The sequence below is a fragment of the Aspergillus japonicus genome (assembly GCF_003184785.1).
Source record: "Aspergillus japonicus CBS 114.51 unplaced genomic scaffold BO86scaffold_66, whole genome shotgun sequence".
NCBI lineage: Eukaryota > Fungi > Ascomycota > Eurotiomycetes > Eurotiales > Aspergillaceae > Aspergillus > Aspergillus japonicus.
The window spans coordinates 67400-86897 of NW_020291703.1; the positions used below are offsets into that span (position 1 = coordinate 67400).

At 51.4% G+C, this 19498-nt stretch overlaps 8 protein-coding genes and 1 non-coding gene across 9 annotated transcripts; all 9 read right to left on the bottom strand.

Moving 5' to 3' along the window:
- Positions 1-322: 322 nt before the first annotated feature.
- BO86DRAFT_422022 (glucose N-acetyltransferase) lies at positions 323-1222 on the bottom strand (the record flags this gene model as incomplete). The annotated part of the gene is made up of 3 exons (XM_025675316.1): positions 323-832; positions 933-991; positions 1048-1222. The coding sequence occupies 3 exons, from the start codon at positions 1220-1222 to the stop codon at positions 323-325; spliced, it is 744 nt and encodes a 247-aa protein (XP_025523749.1).
- A 677-nt stretch (positions 1223-1899) lies between these two features.
- On the bottom strand, positions 1900-4817 carry BO86DRAFT_369791 (putative dynamin family GTPase). The gene is made up of 5 exons (XM_025670256.1): positions 4570-4817; positions 4244-4516; positions 3915-4183; positions 3724-3856; positions 1900-3669 (listed from the first exon to the last, which is right to left on the bottom strand). Exons 1-5 carry the CDS (start codon positions 4672-4674, stop codon positions 2314-2316), a joined length of 2136 nt encoding a protein of 711 aa, XP_025523750.1. The 5' UTR covers positions 4675-4817; the 3' UTR covers positions 1900-2313.
- A 796-nt stretch (positions 4818-5613) lies between these two features.
- Positions 5614-6812, bottom strand: BO86DRAFT_203643 (uncharacterized protein). The gene has a single exon (XM_025666764.1). It carries the CDS (start codon positions 6697-6699, stop codon positions 5818-5820), a length of 882 nt encoding a protein of 293 aa, XP_025523751.1. The 5' UTR covers positions 6700-6812; the 3' UTR covers positions 5614-5817.
- A 491-nt stretch (positions 6813-7303) lies between these two features.
- BO86DRAFT_439743 (uncharacterized protein) lies at positions 7304-8523 on the bottom strand. Its single transcript, XM_025676171.1, has one exon. It carries the CDS (start codon positions 8435-8437, stop codon positions 7445-7447), a length of 993 nt encoding a protein of 330 aa, XP_025523752.1. The 5' UTR covers positions 8438-8523; the 3' UTR covers positions 7304-7444.
- A 720-nt stretch (positions 8524-9243) lies between these two features.
- BO86DRAFT_412768 (uncharacterized protein) lies at positions 9244-10960 on the bottom strand (the record flags this gene model as incomplete). The annotated part of the gene is made up of 4 exons (XM_025674679.1): positions 9244-10007; positions 10058-10308; positions 10358-10507; positions 10566-10960. 4 exons carry the CDS (start codon positions 10958-10960, stop codon positions 9244-9246), a joined length of 1560 nt encoding a protein of 519 aa, XP_025523753.1.
- A 762-nt stretch (positions 10961-11722) lies between these two features.
- On the bottom strand, positions 11723-12519 carry BO86DRAFT_382603 (DJ-1/PfpI family protein; the record flags this gene model as incomplete). The annotated part of the gene is made up of 3 exons (XM_025670816.1): positions 11723-12139; positions 12194-12386; positions 12452-12519. 3 exons carry the CDS (start codon positions 12517-12519, stop codon positions 11723-11725), a joined length of 678 nt encoding a protein of 225 aa, XP_025523754.1.
- Positions 12520-13072: 553 nt separating this feature from the next.
- On the bottom strand, positions 13073-13144 carry BO86DRAFT_t267. Its single transcript has one exon. It is a non-coding gene; the product is annotated as a tRNA-Cys (tRNA).
- Positions 13145-13740: 596 nt separating this feature from the next.
- BO86DRAFT_439752 (uncharacterized protein) lies at positions 13741-15373 on the bottom strand (the record flags this gene model as incomplete). The annotated part of the gene is made up of 5 exons (XM_025676172.1): positions 13741-13786; positions 13911-14509; positions 14578-15030; positions 15072-15164; positions 15284-15373. The coding sequence occupies 5 exons, from the start codon at positions 15371-15373 to the stop codon at positions 13741-13743; spliced, it is 1281 nt and encodes a 426-aa protein (XP_025523755.1).
- Positions 15374-16508: 1135 nt separating this feature from the next.
- On the bottom strand, positions 16509-17564 carry BO86DRAFT_403282 (uncharacterized protein; the record flags this gene model as incomplete). The annotated part of the gene is made up of 1 exon (XM_025673926.1): positions 16509-17564. One exon carries the CDS (start codon positions 17562-17564, stop codon positions 16509-16511), a length of 1056 nt encoding a protein of 351 aa, XP_025523756.1.
- Positions 17565-19498: the final 1934 nt, after the last annotated feature.

The following is a 19498-nucleotide window of genomic DNA, read 5'->3' on the forward strand; positions in this document are numbered from 1 at the left end:
GAAGGGTGATGCAAAAAGTGCACCCAAGGAGGTGTCTTTTCTTGGGCATAGAGGCTGAGAGGCGTTGTCGTTGAGTAGACCTGCATGCCGCTACTCTCAACCCCAGATGCGATCGTGGATCCAGAGCACAACATTGCGAGAACCTCCCAAAGCCTGGTTCATGAGTTTCTGTGTTCCAGAAACAAGATGATTGCTTCTCTGCAACGACAACCATGCTCTTTCAGCCTCTCCGTCAAGCTGGGGCACGAATTCCGCTCCGCAGATCATCTATGACCAAGATATTAGCCTATTCGGACCCGCCCCAGAACACTAAGTAGGAACATCATACCTCTCGTCTCTCTGCAAAATCCTTGTAGAACCCCAACCAATAGTCACGAGCCCGACAGTCCACAATACCCGTCTCAGTATCCACTTCACAATCCGGTTGTGTCTTCTCCATCACCGCCGCTGGGGTCTTAATCCAGGGTTTCGACACGGGCGCGTCGGAGAATTGTAGATACTTCGCGTCCTGCAAGATCACATCGGGATCCCAAGTCGCGTGGGGACTTCCCAGATAATTCGCATGGTCTTTGGCTCGAAACTCCCCGGTCAGGAGGTGGTACGGACGATGCGGGATGACGATCGCGGAATCATGGTAGAGGTCGTTCAGGATCTTCGTGTCGGAGTCGGCGTTGCCAGCCTGTTGGATCGCCTCCCACACGCGATTGAACTCGCTCTCCGAAGGTTTCACGAGCATGAAGGATGAGGTCAGCGGGCGCTTTCCAAATTCCAGCCAGTAGGCGCGGGGAGATGCGAACGGATATTCCGGGAGCTGGAATATTTCGTCCATGTTCTGCGATCAGGGTTAGCGGGGATAAAGTCTGTATCGAGGTTCGGTGGTGAAGAGTGCGGCATGCCTGGCGGATGATGGCGTCTGAATCCAGAATCATAACGCGGTTGTACTGGGTTAGATTAAACGCCTGCAGCTTGATAAACCTGTCTGGCCATGCCACTGAGTCCCTCGTCAGTATTACTTCGGATGTTACCAATGATAGCCATTACACTTACCATCGCCGTTTTTCCTGGTCTGAACTTCAATGGGTATAAGCTTGACATGATACTCGGTTTGCGCTTTGAGCAGCAGTTTGCCTTCTGTAGAACTGCCCTCCAGGTCCCAGTGCGAAGGATACAGAAGCACTCGTTCTGCCTGGCTGCCCAGACGTCCAAGAGACTCATACTGCATGACAGCACTGCATAGGTGCGGCTGGTCGGTCACATACTGCACGATGGCATTTTGTGGAAGACTGACGGCCGTGGGTCCGCTCGCAGTATTGCCGCCGTAGAGACTGGCCAAGATGAGCGATATCCAATATGATCCAAGCATGGCGACGGCGTAGAGAATAGGACTGCCATGGAGAAAATAGAGAGACAAACTGCTCTGCGGTTTAATCATATCTATGCGCAACGTGCATCCAGCCAGTGAGGGGTGAGGGGTGGAAGAAAGTGGGATGCAATGCGGTGGAGGAAATACGTCTCAGCCAGGAGGGAAGAGAAAAATACAGTCTAACGAGACAAAGGCGAAATGCACCGCGTTCCGTCTGGATCTGCTCCTGGTGAATGCACAGTTTGGGGCACTTTCATTGATGGGCTCTTTGTTCTCGGCACTGATCGTTTGCTCTACCACGGTTCACTGCTTCCTTTTAGCGCATATCGGGTTGGTTGTGATTACTCTTAGGTATTTGTTTATCGCTACTGAGCCTATGTTTCCCTTCTGGAATCATACCGTAAATACTCTTGAAATGGCACAAATTGACCCTGTGTTGAGCAAACGCAGCATTGTTGTTACTGCCTCTGTTCGAAATTATTGGTATCTCTATGGATGCAAACGCAAATTCTTTGCTGGAAGACATATCATTGACTGCGCTTCTCGGTGTCTTGGTTGTCAGGTGACTTGTTCTTCATCATTTCTTTATCTTTGCTTCATTTGCTCCACATGGTTTGCTTTGACCGTAAATTGTCATTTTTTCCAAGCTCTACCTCAATCTCAGAACGGACAGACCGTCTACCCCGCTTATGAATCCCATTCTGATTTTATACTGCAGCAGGAGCTTTAGTACTTGAGCAAGGCAAAGCAGGGTGATTGAAACTTGGCATCTTGTTCTTGATATATGACCGGAGTCAGTGTTGGCACATGTTACTGAAGACCTCCGGAGATTGGCAGCTATAAATACTATGAAGCTAAGAATTATACACCGCAATCGTTCTGCATCAAACAAGAGTTCGTACCAATTGGAAGCACAAGGAAAAGTCCAGAAACTCGCAGTGCAAGGCTCTCTACAGAATTCTCAACCTCTCCCATCTCCGAAGAGCTTCGGTATAGCGGGAGCGCAGTCTTTCCAGCCTGGTTCTCATGCGAGCGTCAGACTCGTCTTCCCCGGCGATAGCATTTAGCTCATCATCGTCCAGCTTAGCAAACGTCTCGGCTGACACCGCCAGCACCGGACATTTTGGACCCAAGACATGCCGCTCGATTACCTGCATGGCCACATTATCGATAAAACGATGCAAGGCGATCATGTAGTACGACTGAAGTCTTGCACGCACAAAAAGCACCTGGCTCAGTATGGTCGATATAAACTGTGGACGGTCTGTCTGCGCGTCGTCAGTGCCATTGGCTCTTTGATCCTCTGATGTGGCTTTCGCCTTTTGACCTAGAAGGATCCTCCCTCGACTTTGATCCGCAGAGATCGTGTCCAACAGCAACTGCGGGTTGCGAGTCACCAACGGCCTCGCTCGGTTGTCTTCCAAGAGCTCCCCAAGGGCTGTGTCGATGTGTTTGTGCCACTCGTCCATAGTCTTCCCCAGTAAGCGGCTCACCTCCAAGCGCACCTTGCTGTTTGGGATGGCAATGCGGAAAAGTACCTCATGACAGGCCTGCACGAGTTGCTTTACATCGTCGACAAACTGTCGGGCAATCGCTTCCCAGTGCGTCGACTGCCTCCGAAAGATCTTTTCCTCAACATCCGGATGCACCGCGCCGGGCAGACTGCGGCCTTCACTGATCTTCGCCTCTTTGTAGATCTCCGCGTACAGACCCGGGGTTTTACGAACTATGTCCTCCCAAACCTCAGGGTCCGAACTCGTCGAGTTCAGGACAGCGAGGTCTTTGTCGAAATCGGAGAAAGGCAATGGCATATTCTGTATGTCGGACATTTCCTTGTAGAACTGGTCGAGACGGCGTTGCACCTCATACCGCAGCATGATCCGAGGGTCCTGAGACGGCACGTCTTGATACTGGCCTCGCAGCGTCGCCTGGGCCATCCGCTGCATGTCGTTGCAGAAATGAAAGACAAAGTAGCGCTGGGCTTTGGGCTCGTCGCGTGCATCGCCCATGCGTTTGAGGTCTGACTCGCACTCGCGCAGCTTCTGTCGGATCTCCGCCACAATTTGAGGGATCCCGGCCTGGATCTGAGCCCGTCGCTCCCTGTCGACATACTGCATGAGCGCTTGGATACCGGTCCGGTCCTTGGCCACGGTTTCCCAGTCTTTCTTCGCGAACTCGGTTCTTTCCCGCTCGTCTCGCTCCGCGTCGGTGATGTGCGCTTCGACGGGGACTCGGTTTCGCAGTCCGAACCACCCGTGGTCCAGATGAGGGACTGTCGACAAACCATTCTGCAGAAGTTGAATCATCTGCAGTAGGATAATCAGTCATGTACACCGTAGCGGAGAGCAATTGATACACACCCAATTATCAGATCCTTCTTGTTTGCGGTCGCATTTCGTCAGCACGCCGATACAGCGTCGTTCCAGCCCCGGGAGATCTTCCATCACCTCCCACACTCGATGTCGCTCGACATCGACGTTGTCCATAACAATTCTGTCGGTTGCTCAGCCTCATGCGTCACCCTGGTGAAGCTGTGACGGGTCAGACTTACAATACAATATTCCGTTCGTTTTCAAGGTAGGTCCGAGCCAGCTCCCACGCGACCGCAGCATTCATCCGCTTCTCATCCTCGGTCTCTCCATGGAGCCTATTGACTCTATCCTCCTTTGCGCCTTTCTTCTTGTTATCCTTCCGTATAAGTCCCGGGAGATCAACAATGGTCCAGTGCATCTCGTCCGGACCCGATCTCTCAATGCGCAGGGTGGCATCGCTCAGACTTAAGTTCTTGCCGCGGTGGTCGCGAAAAATGCACTCCGTCGCCTACACAGTACATCAGTCGTTCGCATACATGTCAAGGAAGTTCTGTGAATAGAGGCAAACCTTTTCAATAATCTCAGCCATGTCTTCCGGCTCCAGCGCTTTCTTCTCGATCACAAACTCCTTGATGCGAGCGAGCAGCGCCTCGTCACCCTCCGACTGCCGTCCTGGCACAATCGTGGCCTTGATCGGGAACTCCTTGGCCGCAGAGGTTTGTCGAAAAGAGATCTGCGTTGGGAATCGAGTACACGTTCCGGCCTTGACAGGGAAAGAGACTTCGGTGATGGCCTGAAGCACGGAGCTCTTCCCCGTGCTTTGGTCGCCAACCACCACCAGCTTGTCGGCATGAGCGATTGTCACAACTTCCACTGTCATGTGATTGAACTCACCTCCGGCAGGTTGATAGTGCTACTCAGCCCAAGCGCTTGAAGCTCATCGATGAAGGCCAGCTGCTCCGAGCTCTCGACGCCCACGAAATGACGCACTCTTCCCATTGTCGATTTGTCCCTTCTGGTCGCGGGAGGGTACTGTACCGGGTGTGTGAGATCATTCCCTTCGCTTCTGCGAAAATCCGCACTCCGAATTGCGGGAATTTTCTCACTTTAAATTTTCCCCTAAGCGCCAAGTTAGAACAAGAAATTGCTGGGAGTGAAGGGTGGCCCAGCCACGGCCTTGTCCGCTGTCGAGTTGCAGGGGGGTTATGAGACTACTGTAAGTCCTAACAGCCGCTATCCAGCTACCCCTGCATCCGCGCGATGTTGTCATTTGTGGATAGATTGATGGCGCCTCACTAGCCATGATAGCGAGTCATGGCTGTGTGGCACACTATTGGTCGCCAGCTTTATCTCAGGAGAGTGACCAGGAGTGGGTGACAAGGGGGAAAGTGCTGAGGTTGTCGATTGGAGAGTGCTGCCAGGGGTATAGACGCGTATGCGTGCACAGCCCAGCATGTCCATCCACCACGACCCGGCACAGCAGATTTTCTTTGGACGCTATATCTGGAATACTGCATCTGGTTGTTGGTCTCGTTTTGGAGGTTGGATCAACAGAAGGGCTTACTCTGTGCGGCTGCTATTCTGCGAGATAGAGATGCTTTACTGTTCAAATAAGACTCCAATCAAGGCACATGATAAAATAAACTCAGGCTTTGGAATCAGACTATCTGTTAACACTTCAACTCCCCAAAAAACAAAACACGGTCACATACACGCAACCCTGAGACCACCCTAACATGCCAAGATCACACTACACCCATCAGCTGAACTAGACACCACCCGCCGCCCTAACAAGAAACAACCCCTCATACGAGCCACGATCATTCTTCAACCTCTCCCCCCAGAACACATCATTCACCCCGTTTCCATCCTTTTTGACCACCCTCCAACCGTTACACACCTGCACAATGTCCACCAAAATCCCAACACCCATCGCAATCATCCTAGGCCCAAAGACCGCCTTAGCGGGACACTCAAACGGCGCACCGCCAAAAGGCAAGTACGCCTGCTTCTGCACACCCGTGACAGCCCGCCAGCGCAGCGGATTGTACCTTAGCGCATCTTGTCCCCAGACTCCACCGACAGATGACAGGCCTCTACGTCCGCGGCGAAGGTTTCCGAGTGTCTCGCACCGTTCTCCTCCTATTCGAACGCGCGGTAGATCCGCTTGGTCGGGGGGTACAGTCGCAATCCTCCCGCCACTAGATCCTTGGCGGAGATGTCGTCTGCTCCCGGGGCTTCGAACTGTGTCTTCGTTGGGTTTTCTGCGAAAGCAATCATCGTGGCCGTCCAGTCGGGATGAGTCTGGCCCGTGTTGAGCAGGAGTTCCGGGACCATGCGCAGGTTGATACGCCAACTTATCCCGAAGCCGGGGAGGATCCAGCATAGTGGGTTATCACGAGGGTTGGTCCTTTCAAAGGTGGGGAAAAGGGCGGAGAGGGGTGCTTGGAGGTCGGGGTTATGGGCGAATTCGATGAGGTCGACGTCGTTCTTGGAGGATACCCAGGCGCGGTTGATGGCCTGCGCTAGGGAGACCATGTGCTTGTCGGTGTCGGGGAGAGTGTCTAGCTCCGCGTTGAGCAGTGTGGTCAGGATAATCCGGAGTGAGAGGGACTGGACTACGTCGGCGAGGTGGAGACGGTGCGCTGTGCTGATAAGCTCGTTAGCTGAGGATTGGAGCCTTTTGGCCAGTCGTTCCCAGACTTGTGCTTTGAGGTTGATCAGATGCCTTGCGTTTCTGGCAAAATGAGTCGCGTACTCTTCGTCTGTGGTGGTAAAGGCGTTTTCAATCCCAAAGACGAAGGCTAGTCGGGAGTTTGGCCGAATTCGCGCGCGGTGTGGCGAGAGGTAGTTCTTGCGTGCTCGGAAGCGATAGCCCTGGATAAGGTTGCGACATTCTGTGGGCTGATGGGTTTTTTGGGGTCGGCAGTTCAATAGACTGATCGTGAAGAGGCCGATAGCGACGACATAAACGGCACTGAAGGTGAGTATCAGCAGATTCAGTGCGCGGAAATCTCGCAGCATGTTGGATATGGTCTGCAAGGAAGGGAGTTCGGGGGTGTTTCTGGAGAGTTGGTGGTTTTTTATGGAAGAAGTTCAGAGACATCGTGATTAGGGAGAAGGACTTTCTATCTCAATCTATCTTTGTTATGCCAACGTGTGGTGAATGTGCTGAGCTGGGGGATCTTCGGTCCCCACATGAGACATGTGGCACGAGGATATAGAGTGCGGAGAAAGGAGATTAATGCAATCTAACAACATAAGAGATTGATATTACTATGAAGCTGTACCATGGTTGGATGGATGTGTTTCAGAGATGGTGGAGTTAGGGCTAGCCGGTGAAATATTTCAGGTTGGATGTGGATGTGCCTTGCAGGGACTGCGAAGAAAGCCACACCAGTGCGTACACAGTGATCTTTGTCAAAAAGGCTTTTCTTGCAATGCACCACCCGAATACCTATAGCTGCACTATTTAGCTCATTCATTAGCTTGCATGCCTCTGTTCTTTGAATTTCTTTTGGAGATCGGATTACTTGCCTTGGGGGTGAGGAACTGTCATTGTGGTAACCAATTTGATTGAAACTTTCTTCAAGGCAACCTAATTTTTTCTATTGTATTAGGGGTTTTTTTTTTTTTTGTTGTGGTTCATGTTGTGGTGTTTTTCAAGAATTAGCCACGCTTAAAGTGCTCCATTCTCATGCGGTTTTTTTTGGGTATTTTCTGTTTTTGTTCCAGCGAGGCTTCTGAGGATCAGGCAGGATAGAGAAACTTACTCCGCCTCCTCGGACAACTCATCTTCCTCATCATCCTCATCTTCCTCAGCGTCGTCGTCATCGTCGTCAACACCAATCTCTTCAACTCTAGGGTCTGCAATGGGGTCAGCATTCCCGCCATCATCTGAGTGCTCATCAGAGACCCACGCTTCCCACCAAGCCACCTCGGCCTCATGGTCGTAGATCACCCCCTGGGGCGGAGGGCAAGGCGGCTCATCATTCTGGAGCTGCGCGCGCACGATGCGAATCTCAGCATCGACCAGGTCGGAATGAGCGTCGGGATCGCCGGCAGCCAGCGCGGCGCGCATCGCCTTGATGACCCCGACGAGGTGGAGATCCAGCTCACCTTCCAGGAGTAGCGGGCGGCGCCCCTGGCGCAGAGGCTGCAGCAACTGAAGACAGACGCGGAGGAGCTCGCGGTGCCAGAGGCGGGTCAGCATGTAGCGATCCTTTTCGCAGAAGTCGCGCGCATGCAGGACGACGAGGGCCTCGGTCCAGCAGGCCGGAGTTGGCATGACGAAGCCGGTACCGGGACGGTGGTGGCGGCGGGCCATGCGAATCTGGTCGGACCACGTGTAGTAGAGATCGTCGGGGCGAGGGTTAAGTGGCGGGTCCGCGAAGAGCCACATGAACATGGACTTGCGATAGATGCGCACAGTGAGCCGAGGCCAGGCGCCGTTGCGGATTAGTGGCTCCTCGTTGGGCGTGTGCCAGTGCACGATGTCCGTGGGGGGGTGGAGGAAACCGATCACCGAGATGCAGTCCCGGCCGAGAGTGCAGGGGTGCGCCCCGCGGCGGCGCAGGGCCGCATAGGCGTTGGGAATGTACCGGTCTGGGATCACATAGCCCGCAAAGTCGAGGCTTTGCTGGGCGATGAGGTCAATGATGGTGTGGTTCATTCCGAAGGCGTCGGGCACCGTCCACCCGAAGGCACAGTAGGGAATGCCCGCACGCTCCAGGGTCGTGACCACGAAACGGTCTTGGTCCATGGCGTTCGGTTAGGGGTTTAAGTGTGAGGAAGGCTTGAACGCTTGCGTGTTTCAGATTACAGGAGTTCTTCGCCTTATGGAGGGGTTTGCATGAAAGGATCGACAAGACGTGTCAAGATGTCGGAGCTCTATTTATGTTTCGCACTTTCTGCTGGAGGAGTCCTTCCTCGAGCCCATCCAGCAGGACGTCTCCTGGAATGTATGCGGCTCTGCTTATGGTTTGTGGAAAGCTCCTTGAAAAGTTTCGCACAGTGCCTGTTTTGGTGATGAACGTCGGGGTGAGGATGTTGCAGACGCAGCTAAGATGCTATCTGCAGGGGGTTCTCGCTTGACTTGCGAGGAGAAGACAGACGCGGCTAAGTTCCTTCCTACTATGTTCCTCTTTCATTGCTCGATTGAAAATGGTTGAAAGCCCTTTGATTGCTATTGCTAATCTCGTTTTAGGCGGATGTGACTCGGAAATCAACGACTACGAGCTGGAGAACGACACATGATATGACTTTTGATGTTGGTATCCGGAACGACTATGTGCGGCGCCACAGCCGGCAGGTAGACGTGGTTGCGGTGAATACGTCACATAGAATATTACAGCTCCAACCTCCAGAACTTATTGTAGATTGATATTCGCCCTCTAATGTTGCCATCAGAACCGACAGCAGGACAATATCCCGAAATAACCAGTCATGTCATGTGAACTCGTGAAGCTCCGGGTGTGCCATGTATCTTCTATAGAAGGCGGTAACCGTAACCCTTGGCATTCCAATTTAGAGTCTCGAGGATCATACAGCACGCAATCAATCATGGATTCAAGTAAAACTGACCCATTCTGAAAACAAACTCGGCCAATCCTGAGCATCGTCAAACAGTCCATCCATACCGGCCCCAAACGCCCCCGAATACCGGCCACTGCTTTTGGCTTCCGTACCTCCCCTACAGAGGGTATTACTCTGCTGTACTGCCTCCCAGAACTCCGTCTGCTTGATGGTCCCATTCATCATGGGACAGCGTCTGGATGTCGTGCTCGTTTCAACCACACTCGGAGAGTCTGTGTCTTCAGTACCCGAGTGATCTGAAATCGACTGCAGAGGAGAGTTGATCTTGGCGACAGCGTATGTCTCCAGAACGACATCCAATACCGACTGAAACATGCTAAAGATATCAGGGGCGTCGCCAGTCTTCGAGACGGATAAGGTCGACATCCGGTGTAAGAGGCTTTCCAAGTATATTTGCATTCGCGATCGGGCCTTGATCTGAAACTCGTACCATTGGGTATCCATGAAGGGATAAGTCAGAAAGCATATTTGTGAGGCAGTGCTAATGGTGAGGATTAGCTGACACCATTCCCTAAGGGAGAAGTAAATATATTTATCAGGGGGTATGGAGAGAAAGTAGTCGAAAAAGCCTTGAATCTCCGCCAAACATGATCGTGCTTCCTTCAAGTGTTCGGCTGGTTGGTACTGAGGTGCATAGGGCTCGGAAGATGACCTATGGCTGGAGCTTGGCCTATGAACCGTCCAAGGGAGGTAGGCTGTAACCACTTTCAGTGACAGTATAGAGATACGTAGCGAAGCTGCGTTCGTCAGCAAATATGCTTGACTGCAGGCATCTGTCCCGACGTACCTGCCTCGGGGGCATCAAAGCGTATCTTGCCCTCAAGGTCCTGGATCTGCAGGTGGAATGACAGGGAGCATTTCGGAAGATCATCACTTCCTTGCTCAGATGCTCGACCTACAGTCTCCCACAGCATCTGGGTCCTGGAAAGCAACGTTTGATGACTGTGATGTTTGTCTTCTGTCGTGGTTTCATCGATGGCAGACTTCATACTGTCATAGAACGTGGAATCACTGCGTCGCTGAAAGCCAAGAGAAAGGCTACGAACCATTAGCCAGCTTGGCTTTGTCCGAGATAAAGACAGCTCACAGTGAGGACAGGTTATAGCACCCGAGACAGGCATTGCGCGCGGCCATTTCGTGTAACTTCTGGTCCAACCGCAGATCAGACAGCATACTACGAAGTATCTGCAGGTACTGAAAAAGCTGATTGTTCAATGGTCGAATGTGTATAGGATGCCTTAAGCCACAGCAAGGTCAGCTACTGCACGCACCATGAAAGTCCCATGTCTGCTAACCATGCAAGATAGACCAGCAGACCCTGAGCGTAGTCCAGGCTTTTCTCCCCTTGAAGAACAATTCTTTCACTCAATACCCGCCGGAATCTCTCATCGAGCTTTCTCTGTAGTAGCGGCCGCTGCGTTGTTGATATAGTGAGAATCGCTAAAAATAGGAAGGGACGGGTTTTCGCCATGGAAGCGGCTGTGAGGTTATCCGGTACATCCACGAACGGGAAGTACACCTTTTTCGACTGGAAGTGAGATAAAAGCTCATCTGCCTCTTTCATGCTGACACGGAGGCTCTTGTACTCAGCGTTAGATGTTGAGATTGGAGTGGGAGGCGGCGTAGTAGCACCATGACTCGTCCCCTGAGCACCGCGGGAGGTGTCGTCACCTAGTAGCTGCTTGCGCATTATTTGACGGTGCATCTCACACATCTGGACCGATTGATCTCCGTGTTTTGGCGCGTGTTTGAAAAGTGCGGCGACTACGTCCTCATTCTGGCTCTCGCTGCTGCCGCTCTTCGACGGGTTGTTTGCAGATGAATGATCATTGCCGGTAGGATAGTGGCTCGAGGTAAGAGTACAGTCGTAACCAAATTTGATACATCTTTCTCCGTTAGTATAGCTCCGACAGATGTTGATGACATGCTGCGGTCGTACCTCCGGCAGGCGCTCGACGGTTGCTCAGATGGCAGGCATCGAATTTTGCGTGATCTGCATTTATCGCAAGCTCGCGTGCTTCTTGGTCGAGGACATGTGAATCTATATTCATCTTCTGTTGACATCTTCCAATTGCTGTGGTTACTACTTCTCACTGTCACTGTAGTTAAGATAGCTACGGTAGGCTGGGTATTAATAAGGCGGCGGAAAGCGGGGGAAACTGCAAGCGACAACCCGCCCTGCGGATGGAAGGTTTTGCCGAATCCTTCTTATACAATAACCCTTGTCTGTGAATGTCGCATAAGCATTATCAAGCACTTCGGCTTGAACAACGCATACTTCCCCTTGCATCTCAGTCCCTTTTCGAACAAAATAGAGAGATTCTATTCTGCAAAAGCTCCTGTAGCGGTACAGCTCTTGTAAACACGATCAGTGGCCGTCGCAGCCCTCTCATGAGCGTCCATGTAATGATCATCAAGTCCCGATGCGCATAAGCCACAAACATGCATCAAATCAACCCTCCAAGTAATCAATGTCGCGCTCGGGGAATCCTCCTTTCTTGATGAAGTTATCGACCAAAGGACGGTCTCCCCAAGTCGCTCGTCCAAAGGCAGCGACCATATCGAACCCGCTCAGCAGCGCACCTGTAGTCCAGATCTTCCCATCCTGAACCCATCTCTTCTCGACCCAGTTCACTCCAGGCCCGAGTTCACGCAGCATCGGGAGCATGAACCGCGGTCCCGTGGCGGTCTTACCCTCCATGAGCCCTGCACTCAGCACCGGCTCGAAGCCCCCGCATACGCAGAGTATGGCGGTGCAATCATTGTAGCTCTTGCGCAGAAACGCCATCTCGGCTTCATTGGCTTTGTAGCCCATTCTACTTGCGCCAATGAGGATGATGTCCAGTGGCGGGCATGTAGCGAAGGAGTCCTGGCGAGGTTGTAAGCTGGATGCTATTCAGTGTGAATATAAGGGCATTCTTACCGTGGGCAATACATTCATACCCGTCGTCAGCTTGGCGGGCGTCTTGCCATCCTCGTTGACCCAGTGATAGACAAAGTCCAGCCCCTGGGCCTTGGACTCATCGTCCACCATTTCGGTGGGCATGTCCTTCAGGAAGTTGCGATCGAGGCCGGAGAAGAAGCCTACTGGGGCGATGTCGAGTTGTTCGGTGACACTGTAGATCGAAACATGTTATGTTAGGATTGAAAGCATTGGCAGATAGTTGCACAGGTCACGTACGTGTTCAGCAACACAACACCCACATGAACTGGGCGGCCCGGGTTGCGAAGGTCGACTGGGGAAGACATTGTAAGGATGTGGATTGTTGCCGTTGATGGTTATCTTGTCGGTGAGTATGGATTGAGTGAAAAACTAATCGGCAGGAGGAAACCAGCCTTTAAATTATGTTGTCAACTGCGCATATGTGTATGGTTGTGGTTGTATAGATCGGGTGCTCGCTAAGACTTTCCTTCCACACTCCGCTTGCGCTTCGCCATGCCGGCCGTGCTCGGGTCGAGTGAGCTCAACATGCAGGGCAGGCAGCATATTGGGTTTAACAATTTGCCTTGTAGCAATGCTTCTACTCCAGATGCGGATTAGTAAAAATGGGCCTGGCAGGGCGACAGGTTTTGAAGAATGAAAGCTCAATTCATCCTCAAGAACCCGGAATGTGTCTTGAAAGTCATCGGGCACTATACAGCGTTGGTGACGGGTATTAACGGAGGTAGCTACAATATACAGCACACTGGGACGGGGAAGCAAAAGTTCTTTGTGTCGACCAACCAAGCCAATCGGAGCGACGAAGGCTCGAAGACAAGAGCAGGCAGTTTGACACGCAAGAGCGGAGGACAAAAAGCATGAAGGGCCGAACGCGGATCGAACGCGTGACCTCGGGATCTGCAATCCTGCGCTCTACCACTGAGCTACCGACCCTGCTTGCTGTTTCATGCTTTTTTGTTTGTCTTGAGTTTGAGCACAACGCATTTTGTACTCCGTACTATGTCTATGATTCAATCGTCACTGTAAGTATTCAATATTTGTTGTAAACGAGATTCCATACCAATATAGTCTAGTATCAACACTTTCAAGAAACAATGTCATCATGAAGCAGTGTGTTATAAGCCCAGTGGTATGGTTCCAGATGTTGGCTGCAATTGAGCTGCGTTGTAGTGCAGAAGTATATATCCTCTACCCAACATTCCTGGCAGATTCCTGCTCCTCGACCGTCAAGGCAGCTAAACATTGGTCATGAAGGGTCACACCGGGGACATTACGAAAACCCCAACAGGCATACGGAGTCTCATTCCACCCAGAGTCATCTCATAGATTACCTATGTTGTTCAAGGAGAGGAGGCAAAGGCCGCTCGCGATGTCTGAAAGAGGACCAAGACGGCTTTCCCGGACGGCTTTATCAGCCCTAACCCAGAGAAGTCTCGTCTGCCGACACAAACCCACTAGTATGAGAGCCTCCAAACTACTCTGCAGGTTGAAAGTGATAAGTAGTTATGTATGGCCACGATGTCTCATCTCTAGACGTGCAGTGATGATGTTGAATCTGAATTTGAGCGAATCCACCTTGAAATCGAGAAACTAGCATAAGCAAAAAGCTTTAGCGACGACTAGTACGACACCAAATGTCATTACATAACGATGAGTGGCGCACCTTCTTGGCAAAGAATCAGTCTCTAAAATCCGTGACTTTGCCTGCTCCTCATTTCCCTCGCCCAAAGCGACCACACGAAACTTGCTGGCTTCGTAGCCAGATGGAAGAGCGATCGCCGTCTCGAAGCTTTGCCTGGGGACTGTGACAACCGGATGGAACGTGAGCTGATCGGAGCCATCCAGGACTTCTAGCCTCCACTTCGCAACCTCCATGGCACCGTTCCAACTGACAAAGACCTGCCGCCCCACTACTACTGCAGGTGGGTCTGTAAGCGGCTGCCCGACCCCTGAATCCTTGAAAATCCGATAGGAGTTGGTAAGTCCCACTGAGAATAGAATAAATGCGCTAAAATGCATACTGCAGAGGATGGTTGTACCATCAGCGGTGTACTCCGTGTAGGCGGCACTGTGGCCCCAACCGACAAGAACATTGCCACTGGGCAAGATATCGACATTGCCTCGAGAACCGGACTTGCGATGACTAGGATGACGGTAGAAGGCCTGCAGCCATACCTGGTGGGCTGGGACATCGGCTTTGAGGGCAATTCCCCGTGCCTCTGGCATCCGGTCGTTCTCGGCCTTGGCGGAGTTGTTAAATAGGGTTATCATGTCGGGGACGCGCCACCGGGCGTCATGCTGCCATGCAAAGTCCGTCGCAGCTCCCCCGGACATGTCCGCGAGTTCGGTCAGCATCCCCCTAGGACCCATTGCACCGCGCCCGAGGAGGCATCAATGCTGATGACTGAGTGGGTATGGCGGGAGGAGATCAGGTAGTCGCCTGTCGGGGTCTTGTCCATGCTGTTGATGTGGAAGAAATCAAAGGCGGTTGAGGGGTCCGATCCGCATCGCCTGTGGCCACAGCTGTCGAGGTCGTGGAAGGTGGTGTTGAGCGGAAAATGCTGAAGCGCGTGCCACTCGAACAGCAAAGCTCCGGTTTCAATGTCGATTTCCTGGAAGATTCCGTCGAGAACCCACCCAGAAGTCCCCCCAACCGGACTCAGATCCCCTAAGACGGGGCTGTACACAATCACGATTGCAGTGCCATCCTGAGTGACGTGGAACTCATGTTTGTCTGCTGCTGGGTAGCCAACCGGCTGAATCTGATGCCGTTCCCGATAGGAATTGTCAAGCTGCATGGCTGAATTAGAATTAAAATGCTACTTGGCGTGTTGCAGTTAGAGGGAGACGACTTGCATACCATGTATCCTGCTCCGACAGGGGGGTCCAGTTCATTATTCCCCATCCAGTAAGTCAGGTATGTCTCGCCTCGATACTTCTGAGCCTTCAAATGCTGAATTCTCTGGTTCAATCCCCTCAACGATTCCGCTTGTTCCATGCAAGGGTACCGTTGGCGTCCAGAATCATCCCCCGAGCCATGCCAGTGGCAGAATCACGGGGTGTGAGAAATACCAATCCTCCGGCACATTGGGAGCCCTGATGGACAAATTGGACAACTGGTGAACCTTCCTCCAAAGTTGCATATTGTTGTGTAGGGGTCATTAAGAGTGGCACGCATGACCCATCCTAACACCTGTCACCTCATCGGGACACACCCATAAGGCTACGACTCATCCGGCAATTTGATCAATTTGTCATACATGATCGCCGCAACTATTGCTGAGAAAGGTGCATATATTGGAGCCATACTGGCTTCCAAACTCTATGGCTGAACCCTTCGCTCCTCATATGCTCTTCTTCTTCTGGACCAGAGTCTCTTGTTTGCTTGCCTGAGTAATCTGCAGTGGGAACGATGAGGGGGTTTTCTCTTGCATGGAATCAAACATCTTGACCGCTTGTCTTGGGAATGCCGCCGGCGGCGGCCCATCACTCACGCAAACGATTCTACCTGCTCATCGGAGCTGCCACGGGTGCTCTTCTTACAGCAGATCAAAACCAAGAACAGCGAGTATTTATTATTGAAAATCTCTGACAAGGTTTTTATAAATAGCTTGCTGAGCAAAAAGGCAAAAACATACAACAGAAGGGATTCGCTGGTGGTCACCCACCCAACTACTAACCTCCCGGCGTGTTGCTTAAGTACGGCTGAGCGGACGGGAAGCCCTGTTTTCCACACCCTGTGGTCGTATGTACGGAACAAATTTAAAGACATACCCATAATTGTGCAATCAAATCTCTAGCATGGCCCTGTTAATCAGGCCTAGGCCTTGTGACATGACCGTACCCAGATTGAGATGAGCCAACATTGTTGAACCAGAGATGAACAGATTGGGAAAAATGAGTGTCAGGATACATAGACACCAAGAGAAAACAACTTTGCGAAGAAGAAAGACACTCACTACTTACTGTGCTTTATATGGTTTGCTGTGAGGCAGTCTCTATTCTATTGATAGCTTTTGCTTTCTATTCTTCTTGCTTTTCTTTGTTTTCTAGACTACATAAGATGGAACCTCGCATATCTCTGTCGTTAGATCCTATGCTGTACAGACTGTAAGAGCTTTACCAGGCCCAGCAGGCTGCGCCCGTTCCAGCAGCCGAACTACCCGATGGCATATACCTGAAATCATCTGTCGTAGAGACCATTCATTTGATATGACATTGTTTACTATTCTTTTGATTTCATGCCTTCCATCTTGACCTTTCTCATTTCAGTGATTTTGAAGGCACAAATCACCAGCTAAGCGGATGAGCCTCTACTTCTACTCCGTACTAGCTGACGATGAGTCGCATAAAACCGAGGCTGCGTATCTTGCTCGTTGAACTGCAAGCGATGGTCCCGATAGATGTGGCGGCAGAAAGCAATCAGCGCATCACGATACGCGGGGCTCCTATAATTCCACGTAACCTGCCCGTTACACTCGAACTTATGGGCACGGTGGTTGTCGAGTAGTTCGGTGAGCATGTGCGCGCGAAGCCGGAAGACCAAGATAGCGCCTAGGGACTTGGTAGGATCTAACGCGTTGTTGTTATCCCGCTGGCGCTGCCAGTGGGCCTCCACGAGGTAGGTCACAAAGTCCCAATCGGGCCAGCCATGCATGGGGAGCAGAACCAAGGTAATTCGGTCGGTGCGAGTCCCGCGGATGGTTAGCGGTGAGAAGGTTGGGGGAATGGTCTCCTCTTCTTCTTCGATGGAATATGTTTCCTGGTTTGAGATATATGCCTCGTCATACTCATACTCTGAGTTGGGTGGCGCGTCGTGCTCTTCGAGGAATCTGTTGTTGAACCGTCCTGGAGCGTATGGCTCGACGTTTCCGGTGACGGAGGTATCATCATACCAATACGTATACTCTGGGTTGCAGGTGACCTCGGGCTCTGTGGTGTATGTCTCTTCCTGCTCTCCGACGTATGTCTCATCATAGGCATCTTCTGAAATACATGATTCGTCATACTCTGAGACGTGTGTCTCATACGCATACTCTGGATCGAGTGTCTCGTTGCGTTCTGCGGTGGAAGTCTCGTCGTACTCTAGGGTGTGTGTTTCGTCGCGCTCCGTGGCGTATGGCTCGGCGTATGGCTCATCGTGCTCTCCGATGTCTCTCACATCATACTCGTACCCTGAGTTACGTGCCTCACCGTGCTCTACATCGTATGGTTCGTCATACTCATACTCCATATTGAATGTCTCGTCGTACTCTGAGACGTATCTGTCGCCGTGTCCCACAACGCATGTCTCGTTAGACCCTAAACTGCACGTCTCCTCAAGCTCCGAAAGGTGATCGTTGTAAAAAGTCATGATGCTCGACGCCTTGTGGGAGGTTAAAATGTCTGACGTGGGTCTGATTTCCTGCGTCTTGCAGAGTGGTCGCTGACTTCTTCCGGCTGGATCGATGTTGCAAATATCGTCTTTCAGCATGGGAGGCTATTTGCCCGGGTTATATAATAGGCTGTCTAGCATAAAGCCCCAATACCCCGGTTGCTATCGGGAAAAGCTCCGGATGTTGAAGGAACTTTTGCTATCAAGACAAATGCCCTTACTTATCTCAAGCTTTTGGACGGAGAACTTCGTCAATACAAAGCGTGACTTGAAAGCCTGCCCCTTCGGAAAACGTGTGCTCCGTAGAGCCCACAGCTTTAGGCATGATGTGACACTATGCAGCACTATAGCCATCCGACACAATCAAATTTTCCGTTCTCAGCCAGGTCCTAGATAATTGGCACCAGATTAGAAACATGGCTTGCCACAATTTTCAGTACGGCAGTTTAGCCCATCAACATCGATAGTTGTACAGATGAACGTAATCAAAATATTCTCCGTGCCCGCTAACAGTAGGCTACCACAGTAGTAGGCCAACGATGTAAATTTACCCTTAGAAGAATTCCCGCAGGTGGACATCGTGATAGCGGTGGTGAGAAGAGTCCCCGGACTCGGGAATTCAGCAATGAGCTTCATTCTGGCTTGAAGCCTTCTCGATTGTTATCCTTGCTTCAGGTTTGTGGGTTAAGATAAGTTCCACGGGGTAGCTCGAGGCAACTCTTCCTTAGAGGCCCTTCGGAGTTGCAATAGCTGCATGGACGACGACGGGTGTTGGGATGGCTTTCTGATCTGGACAAATCTGTTGTTTGATAACTTCAACATTCAGTCGATAATAAGAGCCGAACAGAATAAAGAGCTTGCTTCGTTATAAATATTTTCATTCAACAGTGAGTCAGTGTAGGTGTAATGCAAAAGGCAGCCACGACGACAGGGTCCAGCGACGCGAGCTGTTGAACCAGTCCCCCGTCCAGCTTCTGCCTGAATCATCAGGCGCCCGAATTCATGTTCAAGCATCTGCTATAAGATGATGCACCGTGCATATAAAGGACAGAAGACTCCGGTCTCATGTTGAAAAGTGACAGACCTTGAATCAAGATATGTGAAAGGGAATGTAAGGTAACCTGGAAGTGGCAGCAGGGCCTTCATTCAGATTTCCTCTCGCCCATCATCGGAAGTACAAATACTCTCTTTCCCACCAGCTCAGCTTGTAGTCCTTTCTCGTTCCCACGCTCAAGCCAGAACCTCAAAGCCTTCCCCTTACTTTATCAAATCAACTCTCTCACTTTATTCCGGTAGCTACTTCGCTGCCACCATGGTGAGTAACATCGTCTTTCCTCATCTCTCGTCTATTCTAGCATCCGACCGTACCATTGAGAGCTAATTCGGGACTTTGAACCAAGGGCAATTTCGAATAGACTGATGACGGCCGCCCAGTGTGCGCCCACTGTCAGGAGCCAGGTCATATACAAACGATATTGTGCCGAGAACCCGGACTATAAATCTTCGATGCAACTTGTCAGTATCCGTAACCAAATGGTCATTGACCCAATCTCTTGAGACATATCTCATTGATATGTTATCCTTATAGGATCACGAGCGCCTGAAGCGAGAGCACGAGGAGTATCTGGAAAGATGCGAAAAGAAGATACTCGAACTGCAGAAGGAGGGAAAAGAAAAGAAGCAGCAGGAGGAGAAATTCGAGGGTAGCCAAGATGAAGCGAGAGTTGGAAGCTGGGAACTGAAATATCTTGGACTCGTGTTCTCGTTTGGGCGTTTTGATGGTTATGGTCTTTTAATTGAGAGCAAGGAGGTACACACTCTTTCTCAACACTGCTTCCGCGCTCTGTTATCTCTGGTGAACACGACTGTTTGGTGCTCTTGTTTCAAGAGATGCTGACCTGCGACTAGCGTCG